Below are 14,282 nucleotides of genomic sequence, written 5' to 3'. Positions count from 1 at the left end.
GGCGTTCCGTACGAAGTACGACATTCCCGACGATGTTCTGATTCATAGAGTCAAGAGCACCGATATAAAAGACCACAGGGATCACCGTCCCGAGCATATAACCGTGCCTCTAATGGCCATCTGCGAGGCCGGGCTTCGGTTCCCCCTTCACCCCTTCCTTAGGGAGATTCTTTGGAAGTTTAGTTTGGCACCCCATCAATTGGCAATCAACAGTTACCGAATCATCATGTCGGTAATTGCCCTGATCGAGAGCCAAGATCTGGACTTCAGGCCGACGGACCTCTTCTTCACATACACCATGTCTCCTCATGGTAAATCTGGCCGTCGGTACCTTTCAACCCGACCCAAAAAGAGCCCTCTGATCCAGGGATTATCCGACACGGATAAATGGGCCGATTTTTACCTTGAAGTTCACGGGAACTTCGAGTTTGGCGACGGTCTGCGTCGGTACTCAGTCCCTAAGGTTAAGGATACGAGAGGTACCAACGAACCGTTCCTTTTCTAATTTAGTAAAATTTTGTTCGGCTTTTCTTTTGTTGCTTAACGATTTCATTTCTGCTATCTTCCATTTGCAGAGCTTGGTCCTATATCAAAGGGACTTAATACTAATTCTTGAGACGGTCTGCGTCGGTACTCAGTCCCTAAGGTTAAGGATACGAGAGGTACCAACGAACCGTTCCTTTTCTAATTTAGTAAAATTTCGTTCGGCTTTTCTTTTGTTGCTTAACGATTTCATTTCTGCTATCTTCCATTTGCAGAGCTTGGTCCTATATCAAAGGGACTTAATACTAATTCTCGAGAGAAAGCTTACGACACGCTTCTCGCCCAAGCTTGCCGACACGCTCCAACCCTTCTTGACTATAAACCCTCATACAAGGGTGTGCTGAGAAGGAAGGAGAAGAGTAAAGAAGCCGAAGCCAAACCCGAGAAGAAGAAAACAGGTGCCTCCAAGACTACCGGAGCATCTAAAAAGGGTGGTGCTTCAAACATCGAAGGCGCTCTGGAGAAGCGGCAACAAGGAGTACGATTGCCGAAGATTGGGTTTACCGCCGAGGAGTGGCTCACCCCGTTTTTATCCGACGATTTTACCGACCCTGCTGCCCAAGACATGTCGAGAAGAAACATCCCAAGGCCAGTGATACCAACAAAGTCGGCTAACCCATGTCGTAGCCGCGGTTCTGCTGATCAGCAGCTGCAGCAGAAAGAAAAGAGACAGAAGATATCTGAGGATGTTCTTCCATCGAACGTTTCTCATTCAGCCCCTTCAAGTGTTGCCCGAGCCTCCCCGCCCAAGGAACAAAGGAACCTTTCCGAACCTCACATCGACCTTACCGACCCTGCAACCGAGGCTGCCGTCCGACGGCAATTCAGTCCTTCTTACACAATGTCTGATGGAAGGGTCTTGCAGTTGAGCGATTCTGTAAAGGAAGAACCGAATCTCGCTGTGACACTTCTAAGGGGTCTAGCTCTTCCGAGAGATTATGATCAGGTGCCGACCGATCTAATACCTGGGCTCGGAGAAATGTGCTGCCATCTGGTGCAGGTATCATTTGCACTCTGTTTTATTTCTTGTCATCTAGCAATGGAACCTCTTAGTGAAAATCTTTACTTTTGTGTTTTTGCCAGGCCGGGCAAGCTGCCCTGAAAGCTTATGACAAGGCCACCAAAGTCACTGCCGAGCGTGAACGATACAAGTCTGACCAAGATTCCTACCGAACCAAGTGGAGGATGTCAGATCAGCAATCAAAGGATGCGGAAGTAGAGGTGGAGAGGCTGAAGAAGGAGCTTGCCGACGTTAGGGCTGCTGCCGAGGCCGATGTTGAAAAAATGAGGGTAGAAGAAAAAGAGAAACTCAAAGTTGCTGACACCAAAGGCTATGAGGCTGGAATAAACCGAGCCGCACTGGAGTACACCCAGATAGCACATAAGATGGTGAATGACGAGCTTGAGGCTCGGCTTCCCGATTTCTTCAAGCTGGGGTATACTGCCGGTGCCGAGGCGATGGCTGCTGTAATGGCCATTCAGGCCGATTTTGGCTTTCTAAAGCAGCTTCCCGAGCAGACCGTGCCTGACTTGGAGCTTCCGTACACCGAAGAGGAGTGCCTACCGTTACCTCCTGAGGATGACGATGAAGAGATGACCGAAGCGCCTGTGGCTGATCAACAGGAGAAGGCTGGTGATGGTGACGGTCATTCCAAGGCTCAAGACGAAGCTGCTGAAGATGCTCCAGTTTAGGATTTTCCTTAAGTTTCGTTTTGTTTCTGAGTATTTTGAACTTTGCTTCTTTGGACTGGATGGCATCGAACATTTGGGATTTTGCCATGCCGGATGTAATAGTTTTAAGGGGGTCGACATCAAACATTTCAGCAAGCCGAGCCCTTTTGGTAGGAGTTTTTGAATTTCAAGTTTATGTTTAAATGACTTAGAAGAAATTCTCAACTTTGTTACTGTACTGAATATTTCTCTATGCCTTAGAAATATTTTCTGATTTTGGCCGCCGAAGGTCAAGCAACCTTGGCTTGTTTTCAAGGTTTTGGTAATTACTTATGATAGCCCCTACTTTGGTGTAAGGCTCGGCTCAAAATGCCAGTCTTATGCCAAGGTAATAGGTGGAGTAATTGTTTGATGTGGCCATTTAGTTCAAGTCAAATTATGAACATAGCCGTGCTGAGGACAAACTTTCAGGTTCATCTATTGTTTTGTGTTTGGACTTCAAGTTGTCCGAGTTGTTTATGATTTACCTGTAACAGCCCCTATGCTGGTATAAGGCTCGGCTCAGAATGCCAGCCTTGTACCAAGGTAATATGTTAAGTAAATGTTTGAAGTGGCAATTTGTTCAAGTCAAATTATGAACATAGCCGAACCAATATGATTGATCGAGTCGTGGCTGGAAATCAAATTGTCCGAGCCATAACGTGTTTGTAGTAAAGAAATCCGAACGTAGCTGTAATTGTCAGAATACCGAGCTATAGCGATCGAAGTTTGTATATTGTAATCAAATGTAGAAAACATTGATGCTTCAGAAGTAGGATAGACTTTCCATTAAATAAAAGATGGTCAAAACAAGTACAGTATTTTGGAAAGAGAAAAGTAATAGACTTGAGAGCTGCTGTGATAGATTGAGACCGATGAGAGACTTCAAAGGTAGGCCTTCCTGAGGTTCAGAGCGTTCCAGGGGTTCTCAATTTCCCTTCCTTCTTTGTCTTCTAACTTATACGAGCCATTGCCGACCTCTTTAATCACCCTGTAGGGTCCTTCCCAATTCGGTTTAAATTTTGTCTTCTGGTTGGCTTGGACAACCTTCCGCCAGACCCAGTCGTCGGTTCTGAACTTCTTAAGCCTTACGCTTCGATTGTAGCCCCGAGTGACTTCCTGCTGATAGTTGGCTAACTTGAGCTGGGCATCGTCTCGCTTTTCTTCGGCTAAAATAAGCTCGGTTGCCACTGCATCATTGTTGGTTTCTGAATCAAAAGTTTCAGTGCGCAGGGTTGGGAACCTTGATTTGAGTGGGATGACAGCCTCCATGCCGAAGGCCATTGCAAAGGGAGTTTGGCCAGTGGAACGTCTTGAAGTGGAGCGATAGGCCCAAAGGACCCGAGGCAGTTCTTCGGCCCATTTTCCTCGTTTAGAGTCCAGCCGACGTTTGATACCAGCGCAGACAGTCTTGTTCGTGGCTTCGGCCTGGCCGTTACCTTGGGGGTAGGATGGGGTTGAATTAAAGAATCTAATTCCGAACTCAGCACAGAGTCCAGTTAACTCTTTGCCCACGAATTGGGAGCCGTTATCCGAAACGATTGCATAAGGCACGCCGAACCTCGTGACGATGTTCCTCCAAACGAATCGCCGAATGTCTGCTTCAGTCGTTGTGACTAATGGCTCGGCTTCCACCCATTTTGAAAAGTAATCCGTTGCGGTGATCAAAAACTTGAAGCCCTCAGGGGCAGTTGGAAGTTTACCAACTATATCCAAGCCCCATTGGGTAAAGGGCCAAGGACTAGTGATGGGTTTGAGAGATTGAGCAGGCTGCCTTGGTATAGGGGAAAAAAGTTGGCAAGGCTTGCACTTTTTGACCACTTCTTCACAATCCTTCTTCATTCATTTCCAAAAGTATCCTTGACTGAGAGCTCTTTGACAGAGGGAGCGCCCGCCAGAGTGACAACCGCAGCTTCCAGAGTGAAGTTCGGTTAAAATAATTGGGACCTCGGTTGGATGAACCACTCGTAGATATGGCCCTGTGAAGTTTTTTCTGTAGAGTTGGCCGTGCTCAGAGATCCAATAGTTGGCTGCTTTACTGCGTACACGGTGGGCCTCCTTTTTGTCCGAGGGTAGCGTATCGTCTTTGAGGAACGAGACGATTTCATCCATCCAACTTGGGCCGAGGGAAATGTTGAATACTTCTTCCGAGACTTCGAAGCTTGGCTGGTGGATCTCGCCGAGGCTGATGTGTCGGTATTCAAATGCTTTGCTTGCCGAGGCCAAACTTGCTAGAGCGTCGGCATGAGCGTTGTTCTCTCTGTTGATCTGTTCGATTTGGAATCCTTTGAACCCTCTAATTAGCTCTAGAGCCGTAGCTTGATACTTTATCATTCTTGGGTCCCGGGCTTCATAATCACCTGTTACTTGATTGACGATCAGCTGAGAGTCACAGAAAACTTGTAGGTCTTCAACTTGTAAACTTGCCGCGGCTCGGAGACCAGCAAGCAGAGCTTCATATTCGGCTTCGTTGTTTGTGGCTTGGAAGTTGATTGTGATAGCACTTTCATGAAGGATGCCGCAAGGGTTTACAAAGACAACCCCTGCACCCGCGCCGTTGCTGTTTGATGCCCCGTCAACGTGCAACTTCCAAACGTCTCCGCTGAATAAGTTCCAAGCTTTCCGAGCCTCTTGTTGTTCTAGCATCCCATAAGTAGGCTTGACCAATGTTTCCTCGTCCGGGCTTCCTGGGGTGAATTCAGCAATGAAGTCTACCAATACTTGGGCCTTGATTGCAGTTCGAGGCTCAAAGTGGATATCAAAATTTGCTAATTCGACCGCCCATTGAGATACTCTGCTTGATAGGTCAGCCTTCCTCAAGAGATTTTTAAGTGGAAACTCCGTGAGAACTATGATGGGGTGCTCTTGAAAATAAGGAAGCAGTTTCCGAGCTGCTGTAACCAATGCTAGAAGAAGCTTCTCCAGTGGCAAATATCTAGTCTGTGCTTGGAGTAAGGTTCGGCTAGAAAAGTAGATTGGTTGGTCCTCAAGGCCTTCCCGTCGGACAAGTGCCGAGCTTACGGCATGTGGAGACACAGCTAAATAGAGATGGAGAGTTTTAAAAGCTACTGGTTTGACAAGAAGAGGGGCCGAACAAAGATAGGATTTTCAGCTCGGTGAGGGCTGCATCACAATCTTCCGTCCACTTAAAACTTTGTCGGCTTTGCTTCTTAAGAGTTTGGAAGAAGACATGGCACTTATCTGACGAGCGGCTAATAAACCTGTTGAGAGCCGCTGCCATCCCGGTTAGCTTCTGAATTTCCCGAGGGGTGGATGGTGGTTTCAATTACTGAATAGCTGAGATCTGGTTCGGATCTGCTTCAATACCGCGTCTAGTAACCAAATAGCCGAGAAACCTTCCGGAGTTAACTCCGAAGGCGCATTTGTCGGCATTTAGCCGTAGCTTGTGCTTCTTCAATATTGCAAAGACCTCGGCAAGATGAGAGAGGTGGTTCTCGGCTTTGAGACTTTTGACGACCATATCGTCAATATAAGCTTCCATGATCTCGCCGATGAGAATTTCGAACAACAGGTATAACATTCTTTGAAATGTGGCCCCCGCATTCTTAAGGCCGAACGGCATAACCAGGTAGCAGAAGAGGCCCCTTGGAGTGATGAACGCTGTTTTTTCCATATCGTCGGGATCCATGGCTATCTGGTGGTATCCTCTATAAGCGTCCAGGAAACCCAGCCAAGCGTGACCCGCCGTTGCGTCTACCAATTGATCAATCTTTGGAAGGGGTAGGTAGTCTTTAGGACAAGCATCATTCAAGTTGGTGTAGTCCACGCAGACTCTCCATTTTCCATTCTTCTTCTTTACCACCACAGGGTTCGCGAGCCAAGTGGGATACTGTACTTCTTTGATGGCACCAGCCTCGAGGAGTTTGTCCACTTCTTCGTTTACTGCTTCGGCATGAATAGTGGCCGACCATCGAGGCTTTTGAATCACAGGCTTTGCATATTTTGAAACGTTGAGTGAGTGCTGGATGAGCTTTGGGTCAATGCCTGGCATGTCATACGGCGTCCAAGCAAAAACTTCAATGTTGCTCTTGAGGAACTGCAAGGTTTTTTCACTTTCGGCTTGGGGCAAACCGACGCCGAGCATGAAATATCATGATGCATCCTCGTTGAGTGGGAATTTGATAAGATCCTCAATTGATTTCTCTTCAGGAAGAGATCTGACGTCTTCGAGGACTGGTTTGTCAGGGACTTCAACCCAATGTACTCTTTTGGAGCTTGATGACTTTTCGATGGCCGAGACGTAACATTGTCTGGCTTGTAACTGGTCTCCAAATAGATCTTCTTGTTTGCCGTTAGCGCCGATGTACCGGACCACCTGGTGGTAGGTTGAGGCGACGGCTTTGATTGAATGGAGCCAATTTTGGCCGAGGATTGCGTTGTATGGGCTCGGTGCGTCAACAACTACGAACTTTAGATTAGAAGCAACCGAGCCCGTGACAACAGGAAGGGTAATCCGTCCAAGAGGCCAAACGGGAGTGCCACTGAATCCGATCAGAGGGACTTCAGCCGGGAGAAGGCACGATTCTGGAATTTTGAGCTCCTTGAAGAGAGACAAGTACATTACTTCTGGCGAGCTTCCTTGATCAATAAGCACCCTTTTGACAGAGTGAGTTGAGATTTGGATTGTGACCACCAGAGCGTCGCTATGGGGTGTTTGGACACGTTGTAGATCTTGCTCGGTGAAAGTGATTGACCAGGGACGCTCAAGCAATTTGGCTCTTTTAGGAGCATGATTGATGGAAAAAATTTAGGTAACTTTCTCAGCTTTGACATGCTCTTGACGAAGCTGTTTTGCTGCCTCCTTTGTTGTTGACCCATGAATAACGTTGATTACTCCGACTGGACGTGGAATAAGGTTTTGTCCACCAGCGTTCGGTTGTCTCCTCGGCGTTTTTGTCCAGTCAATATGATCATCAAGAAGTCCTTGTGCCGCTAGATTTTCCAAAAGTGCTTTATAAGGAGCGCAAGCCGTGGTGTAATGTCCGAGCTCATTATGGTACGAGCATCTCTTCCGACTGTTGTTATTGCCTTCTTCTGTGTTCAATTTGGGAGGGTTCGGCCAAACAAAGAAAGGTTCCCTCTCTATCGTACGGAGGAGGAAATAAATTGGCTCTTTGAAAACGGTGGTTTCAGCTATATAGTCATGAGCTTTTGGACCCTTTTTGTCTGCCACCTTGATTGTGTTGACCTGCTTCTTCGGCTGGACAGCGACCACAGGCTTTGGTGGTGCGATTTGGGGCGTGGGGATATGGAGGCTTTGAGGTACGATTGAGTTTTGTCCTCCTTGGAGTTCTCGCTTGGCGAGGAACTCTTCGTAGGAACAGAACTGTTCTACCGTCCTCATCAGCTCGTTCATTCCATGAGGCGCCCTTATTGCCAGCTCATCCAAGATCTTGCTTCCTGTTTCCAACCCATTCTTGAAGTTCCTTGCCGCCCAGTATTGATCAACACCGGGTATTTCGTTAAACAATTGCCAGTAACGTTCGGCATATTTCCGAAGCGTTTCGCCGGGCCTCTTCCTCATCTGTGCCAGGGCATCTTCTTCCTTGGCTTGCTTGTTGCTAGTAATGAACCGATAGTTAAAAGCTCTTTCAAGCTCTTTGAAACTATAGATCGATCCAGCCTCTAATTGGTTGAACCAAAGCAAGCCGAGGCGCTCAAGACTTGAGGGAAATGCTTTGCACATGATGGCGTCGTCGTCGGTGATGCATGAGATGGTGCTTCTGTAACTGATGAGATGGGTGTATGCCTCGGTAGTGCTGGGGTCAAACTTCTGGAACTTTGGGAGGTGGAGACCTAGCTTTGGCAATGTGGCTTGGATCTTCGCCGAGAAGGGTGATTCTGTCAGCTTTTTCAATTGGTACTCGTGGGTTGGTCGAGGGGGAAAACCTTCCCGAGCGTTCCGAGACTTCTTCGATGCTCGGTATTCTTGTTCCCTTTGTTTTCCTTCTTCCTCGTCTTGCTGTCGTTGAGATCCCCTCTCTCTCTTCTCTATGGGGACCCTTCTGTAGTCCTTTTCTGGAAGATTTTTAGTATGATAGACTCTTCGTCGGCTAGGACGATCGTCTTGCCGAACAACCACGCTTACGCTTTTTTCACGGCGAAGCTTCCAAGCGCTTCCCGAGTTTGTTGCTCGTCCTTCATAGGCATTCTCCTGAGGGACTTCATCTTGACCAATATGCTGGCTCTGGGGACCTTTCCCGTTTCTTCGAGGCATTCGGCTTCTTTGCCGTTCGGATTTGTACGGGACGAGAGCCTGGTCGTTGTCTCGAATTCCACGGTATCGTAGCTTTGGGAGCCCTGGGAGTATTCGTCTCCAGCCGATGAACTTGAGAAAACAGTATGTGGGCTCCCTTCTCTTCGCCCTTCTCTGCCTTTAAGTCCCACACCATTGCCGAGACGTTGATGAACTGGGGAAAGTTGCTGCCTAAAGCGAGCGTTATCCCCAGCTCGGTGATCCGTCAATGGTGGGTCCAGGCGGTCGTGGACTGAGATTCTTTTTGGCCGTGCATCAACTCCCAAAGGAGAAGGGGGTGGCAGATTTCCTCTCCGGCGCCGTCCCTGAGATCCAAAGTGGGATGCCGTAGGAAATTCTTTGGCCTTAATCTTTTCGATCTCCATTCTTAGAATGGCTACATCAGCGTTGGTTTGCTCTTGTTGCTGTTCTAGCATTTGTACGTATGCTAGAGCGTCTTCACTCAAGCCCACTGGACGTTGGATGGAAGAGCTCACGCCTGGTGGAGTAAAGCCAGGAGGGTGAGATGGGGAGGCAGCGTTGATACCAGTTTCAGAGGTGATGTGCAAAGAGGAACTGAGGGGTTGAAAAAGAGGAGGTGGGGGTGCTCCACCCAATTTTGGTTGGAGGAGACTGGTGGAGATCTGGAGGGGTGAAGTTTTTAGGTGCGAAAGAGGTGGTCGAGGTGGAGGAGCCGCCGTGGATCTGAGAAACAAGGTTCACGTCGGGTTCACCAAATTGTGGGGCTCCGTTCCGAATGGTTCGTACTTTCTCGATGTTGGTTCGAAGTTAGCTCCTGGCTCCTTGCTTAGTCCTGCAAAACGAAGCACGACTAAGAGACCACGCCGGAGGTTCTCCGGGATGGCCCTCCGGTGCAAGAGTCAGTTTGCTTGCAAGGAAGAGTTAGGGATTGAGAGCTAGGGTTTCGTTTGAGCGTACCTCTTCCAAGTAGGCATAATGAGATATTTATAGGGAACCCTTAGCTTGGTCTCCAAGATTGCACCAACGCTCAACACGCGTTGGCTGATGTCACTGTTGCATCACGTTTAGGGTTTTACAACCGTTTTCATGATGAGCTGGCACCTTCATGTGCCACCATCATTGTCCTCATAACCGTTTGGATGACGTCACGACCATCATCATTGCCATGGTTACTATTCTGATGCGGATGAGCTGGATCGTCGGCCAAGCTTCGCTCGGCACCGAGCATGTTGTGGGACCTTCGGCAGCTATCCAAACTAACGTATCCTCCACCCCGAGCAGGTGCAGGGAATGGAGAATTAAAGGAAGTGGTAATTGGCGGGACCATCGGCTACAGGGACCCTCGGCTACGGTTGCTGATCCGAACGTCCGAAGAAAGATGTCTTAGAGTTGAAAGGAATACTGGATCATGTTCGGAAGCTGCTCGAGCCATTTGCTCGCCCTGCTACACAATGGTTTGTAATGATGGAGAGCAGGGTGGTTGTGCCCACAGAACCGGCGTTGACCGGAGCACAACAATATGATATGAACCATTCACCATGGAGTATTTGATGCGTAGAACACAAACTTGTAAAACATCAAATCGATTAGATTTAGGTAACTTTGTAACGCCCCGAATTTTGGGTACGTTAAATAAACATTTTATTGAAAATAAACTTGAGTCTGGCTCTTTATTACAACAAAACTTAAAATAAGTACTTTTATTACAAACGGGAGGGAACTAAGGTTCCTAACTACTGCTCCGCTTGTTCTTCCATTCGGGCTAGCTCTTCGGCTCCAAATGCCTCCAAGGTGTAAAGTTCACCATGTTCATCTACAAAGTCTGACACATTATACCAGCGTCGCCACCGATATAATATGTCAGGGTCACCAAAAAGGCAACACCGTGAGCTACGAAAGCTCAATAGAAAAATCCTATACCCGCTAACCCATAACTAACAAACAACAGGTTATAATACAACATCAATTTCCACATGATACGTGTATACACAGCTACAAAAGACAATATCAATAACACATCCGCAATCGCTATATAACTATCGTTAGTGTCCAAGATTCTCCGAGTTTCTCCTACGCAACTCATCGTAGATCGTGTCTCCATTTTCCGTTTCTCATAAACCAAATCATCAATTCCCAAAATCATTTGTTTAACACACCCAACCTCGGTTCCGCCGTTCCGAGTTCCCGAGTATCCTCACAATGGTTCCGCCGTCCCGGGTTCCCATTGGCACACAAAACTTGCATTGGCTCCTCTCCGCGGATAACCAAGCCATATTACCAATGAGGCTACCACGTCCGGCCGCATTGGCAATCTTCACAATGGGCTACCAAGTCCAGCCACATTGTGGTTTTCACAATCCACGCAATGGGCTACCAAGTCCGGCCACATTGTGGTTTTCACAATCCACGCAATGGGCTACCAAGTCCGGCCACATTACGAGTTTTCATACACACAACGGGCTACCAAGTCCGGCCACGTTGCGGTTTTCACAATCCACATGATGGGCTACCACATCCGGCCACATCGCGGGTTTCCATACACACAATGGGCTACCAAGTCCGGCCACATTGCGGTTTCAAAACACATCTCATCATTATCCACACCCTAGGTGTCATGTTTCTACTTTCTTGATTTTCGTGTCTCGTTTCTCATGCATAGACTCCGCGGTGAGACTTTTCACATACGATATCATTCATTATACTATTTAATCTAACAAGATCATCCATTTTAAAACTACTTGACATGCTTGAATCACTTAATAACCAACATCATGCATTTCATATACTTTTAACAAAAGATAACATTATCTTCTTTAAATGACATGATTAAAGTTTCTTCCTAACGAACTTATAATTGGGTGCAAGACTATATTTGGGAAAATAGGTAAGGATAACTACTTGGGATGGAAGATAAGGAGATCCCACCTTGCTTCTTGGCGGTAGTAGTCGGTTATAAAGATTCGGTCTACGTTTTTTTTTTGGATTTCGGCGGCGTAACGGCGTCGGTTTGCTTCGAAAGGAAAAGAGTTGTACTTTCTTTTCCTAAAAACAATTTTCTAACTTAACTAAGCTACTTTAAAAGATCTAAAGGTGGTTTTGGAAGTGGTTTGGTGGTTTCTCTCAAGAACACTCAAGAACACAAGAAAACTAGAACTTTGGAAGCAAGAACTCTTAGAATTTCCAGAGAGAAGGAAGAGCAATGGTTTGGAGGTGTGAGTTTAAGCTTGGAGTGAGCTTCTATTTATAGGCCAAGGCTCCTCCTCTCCCTCTCTCAACCGAATCTCTCTCTCTCTCTCTACATCTTTGATTTCCTTCACATGTCAAGCTTGATTGAAAGCTTGATGGGTGAAGTTAAGGCTTGGTTGAAAGATCAATGGCTAAATGGTAGGCTTGCATGGCTAGTTTTGGTCCTTGGATTTAATCCTAGGAAGATATGTTGGAAAGGAGGAGACATTGGTACAAGATTCTTGGTTAAACAATTGAAAGATGTACAAAGGAGGACAAGTGGGTTAAGATTTGGCTAGGAAAGGAGATCACCAAAGATTTGAAGTACTTTGGAAGACTAATGTCAAGGTACACATCAAATCTTTCTTCTTCTTCCTTCCTCTTTCCTTCTCTCTTTCTCTCTCTCGGCCTCTCTCCTCTCTCTCTCTCACGGCTCTCTCCCTCTCCTCTCTTCTCTCTTGTACTAGCTATGTATATATATATATATATATATATGTATGTACTAACATGCAAGAATACAAATAAACTATAGGTACTTTTTGTACTAAAGATCAAAGGACTTTAAAAGGCTAAGATTTTCTCAATAAACAAATAAATGGGTACAAGTGTACTAAGGCAAATTACATCATCCAAGTACTTACATAAATATATACATATGTACTAACATGTAAGAACACAAATAAATAAAAGGGTACTTTGGTACTTTAAAATCTAAAAGGATTTAAGGTCAAGATTTCCCCTTTAAACTAATATAAAGGTACGAGTACTTTAATTAATATAATAATGTACTTTTGTACTCCCGGGAATCTTAACAAAATATTATTTTAATGGGTTAAGTACTTAGTTGAAAGATGGGCCTATTACCCAATGGATAATAAAATCCCTAACGGTTATTAACCAAAGGATAATAAGGTACGAGTACTTTAAATACTAAACTAAGTTTTGAAAAATGACTACATGTCCTTTTTGTTATTACACATGTGATTATATATATATGTACTTACCAAATATAATAAAGGAAAGCTTTTATCCAATGGGTAAAGATTACCCTAACAATCATTGTCCAATGGACAATAGTTACTATGGTACTTTTTATAGTAAAATATTCAAAAAGTACTTTTAAAGTAATTATAAAAGTCTACTTCCAAAAGATTATAGTACTTTGTTCAAATCTTTCAAAATCCTTTTAATATAAAAAATTGGGTTTCTATTATCCAATGGATAATAGTTCCCCTAACATTTATCGTCCAAAGGATAAAGAATAAAATCAAAACAATAAAAGAAATAATTAAACAATTTCTAGTCTAGGGTTTGAAAAGGTTCAAAAGGTTCAAGATGGGCAAAATGGTCCATCTACAGTTAGGGAAAAGTAACTAGGTGACTTCCTAGTTTGGTTTCTCCAACAAGCCGGTTAGAAGCTAACTAGGCTTGCTAGGTAGGGCTTAAAAGTCAAAAAACAATTCTTGAGGGGCTAAAGTGTAATTAGAGTTTCTAGTCGAGGAATACGGTGATACGAACTACTAGGAATCAAATAAGAAAATCATCGAGAAATTAAGAAATTTCGAATAACAACGAGATTTTTATTGAATGAAAAATCGGAGTTGTTACACCAAAAATCTAACTACGACGAAAACAAGAAATCATATAGTCACTCAAGAAAAAATAAGTAATTTAAATAAAATTCAAATATTTAATAAAAAATTTTATTGACCAAAATTGAGGGGCGTTACAAACGTAGTGAATGAACTACATTTTTTGACGTTAGAATGTATGGAAAATTTCATTTTGGACAAATGTGGTCTATTCATTGAGTTAATGATATCCGATCGACTTATTTTTTTACAAGTTTGTTTTAAGCATGAAGGTTTATACTTGAAAATTTTGTCTAATAGAAACATTTAAGATTTAACAAACAAAATCAATATTGCATAATTAAAAGCATTATAAATTGGATACTATAAATGGTATTTTAGAAGTACAATATAGTATAGGGAGGTATTCCCGAACAGGTCCAAAACGAGCCCGAGCACGGTCAAAGAAAAGGTCAACGCACTATGGACCAGTGACATGAGAAGTCAATGGTCCAGAGAGGTTGTACGATTCTCGGTGCAATAACACGAGACGTTATTAGACCAAATACAAAGAAAATGACATGAGATGCCACTGTTCAAAGAAACTTGTTCGGCAAGAGAGAGCCGAACAGGAGGAGAGCTCCTTAGAAAGGAAATGGTCCAAATTGCTTCCCTAGGACCAGTTACATGTGAAGTAACTGGTCCAGGCCGTCTGTTCGGCCATGAGATGGCCGAACAAAGAGAGGAGTCCTATTAGAGGGAACATTCTAGAAGGGTCCAGAATCACTGGTATTCCGTTAAGGGATGAGATCCCAAGAATATAGGATCTAAGAAAGATACCCAACGAGTATGGGATGTTCGGCTTGATATGGAAAGAGTCCTACAAGGATTAAGGAAATAAACTGATAAGGGAACGAGAATCCAAGAGATCCTAGTTTTCCTATACGAGGTAGGAAACCTAGGGCAATATGGATACTTGGGCAGCAAGCATCCAT

At 45.0% G+C, this 14,282-nt stretch overlaps 1 protein-coding gene across 1 annotated transcript; it reads right to left on the bottom strand.

The window, feature by feature from the left end:
* Window positions 1-3,019: 3,019 nt before the first annotated feature.
* LOC131328563 (uncharacterized) lies at window positions 3,020-5,494 on the bottom strand. Its single transcript, XM_058361497.1, has 5 exons — window positions 5,386-5,494; window positions 4,786-5,291; window positions 4,161-4,635; window positions 3,244-3,881; window positions 3,020-3,154 (listed from the first exon to the last, which is right to left on the bottom strand). Exons 1-5 carry the CDS (start codon window positions 5,492-5,494, stop codon window positions 3,020-3,022), a joined length of 1,863 nt encoding a protein of 620 aa, XP_058217480.1.
* Window positions 5,495-14,282: the final 8,788 nt, after the last annotated feature.

This window comes from Rhododendron vialii, chromosome 6a (genome assembly GCF_030253575.1).
Source record: "Rhododendron vialii isolate Sample 1 chromosome 6a, ASM3025357v1".
Classification (NCBI taxonomy): domain Eukaryota; kingdom Viridiplantae; phylum Streptophyta; class Magnoliopsida; order Ericales; family Ericaceae; genus Rhododendron; species Rhododendron vialii.
This window is presented reverse-complemented; position numbering and strand designations above follow the sequence as displayed.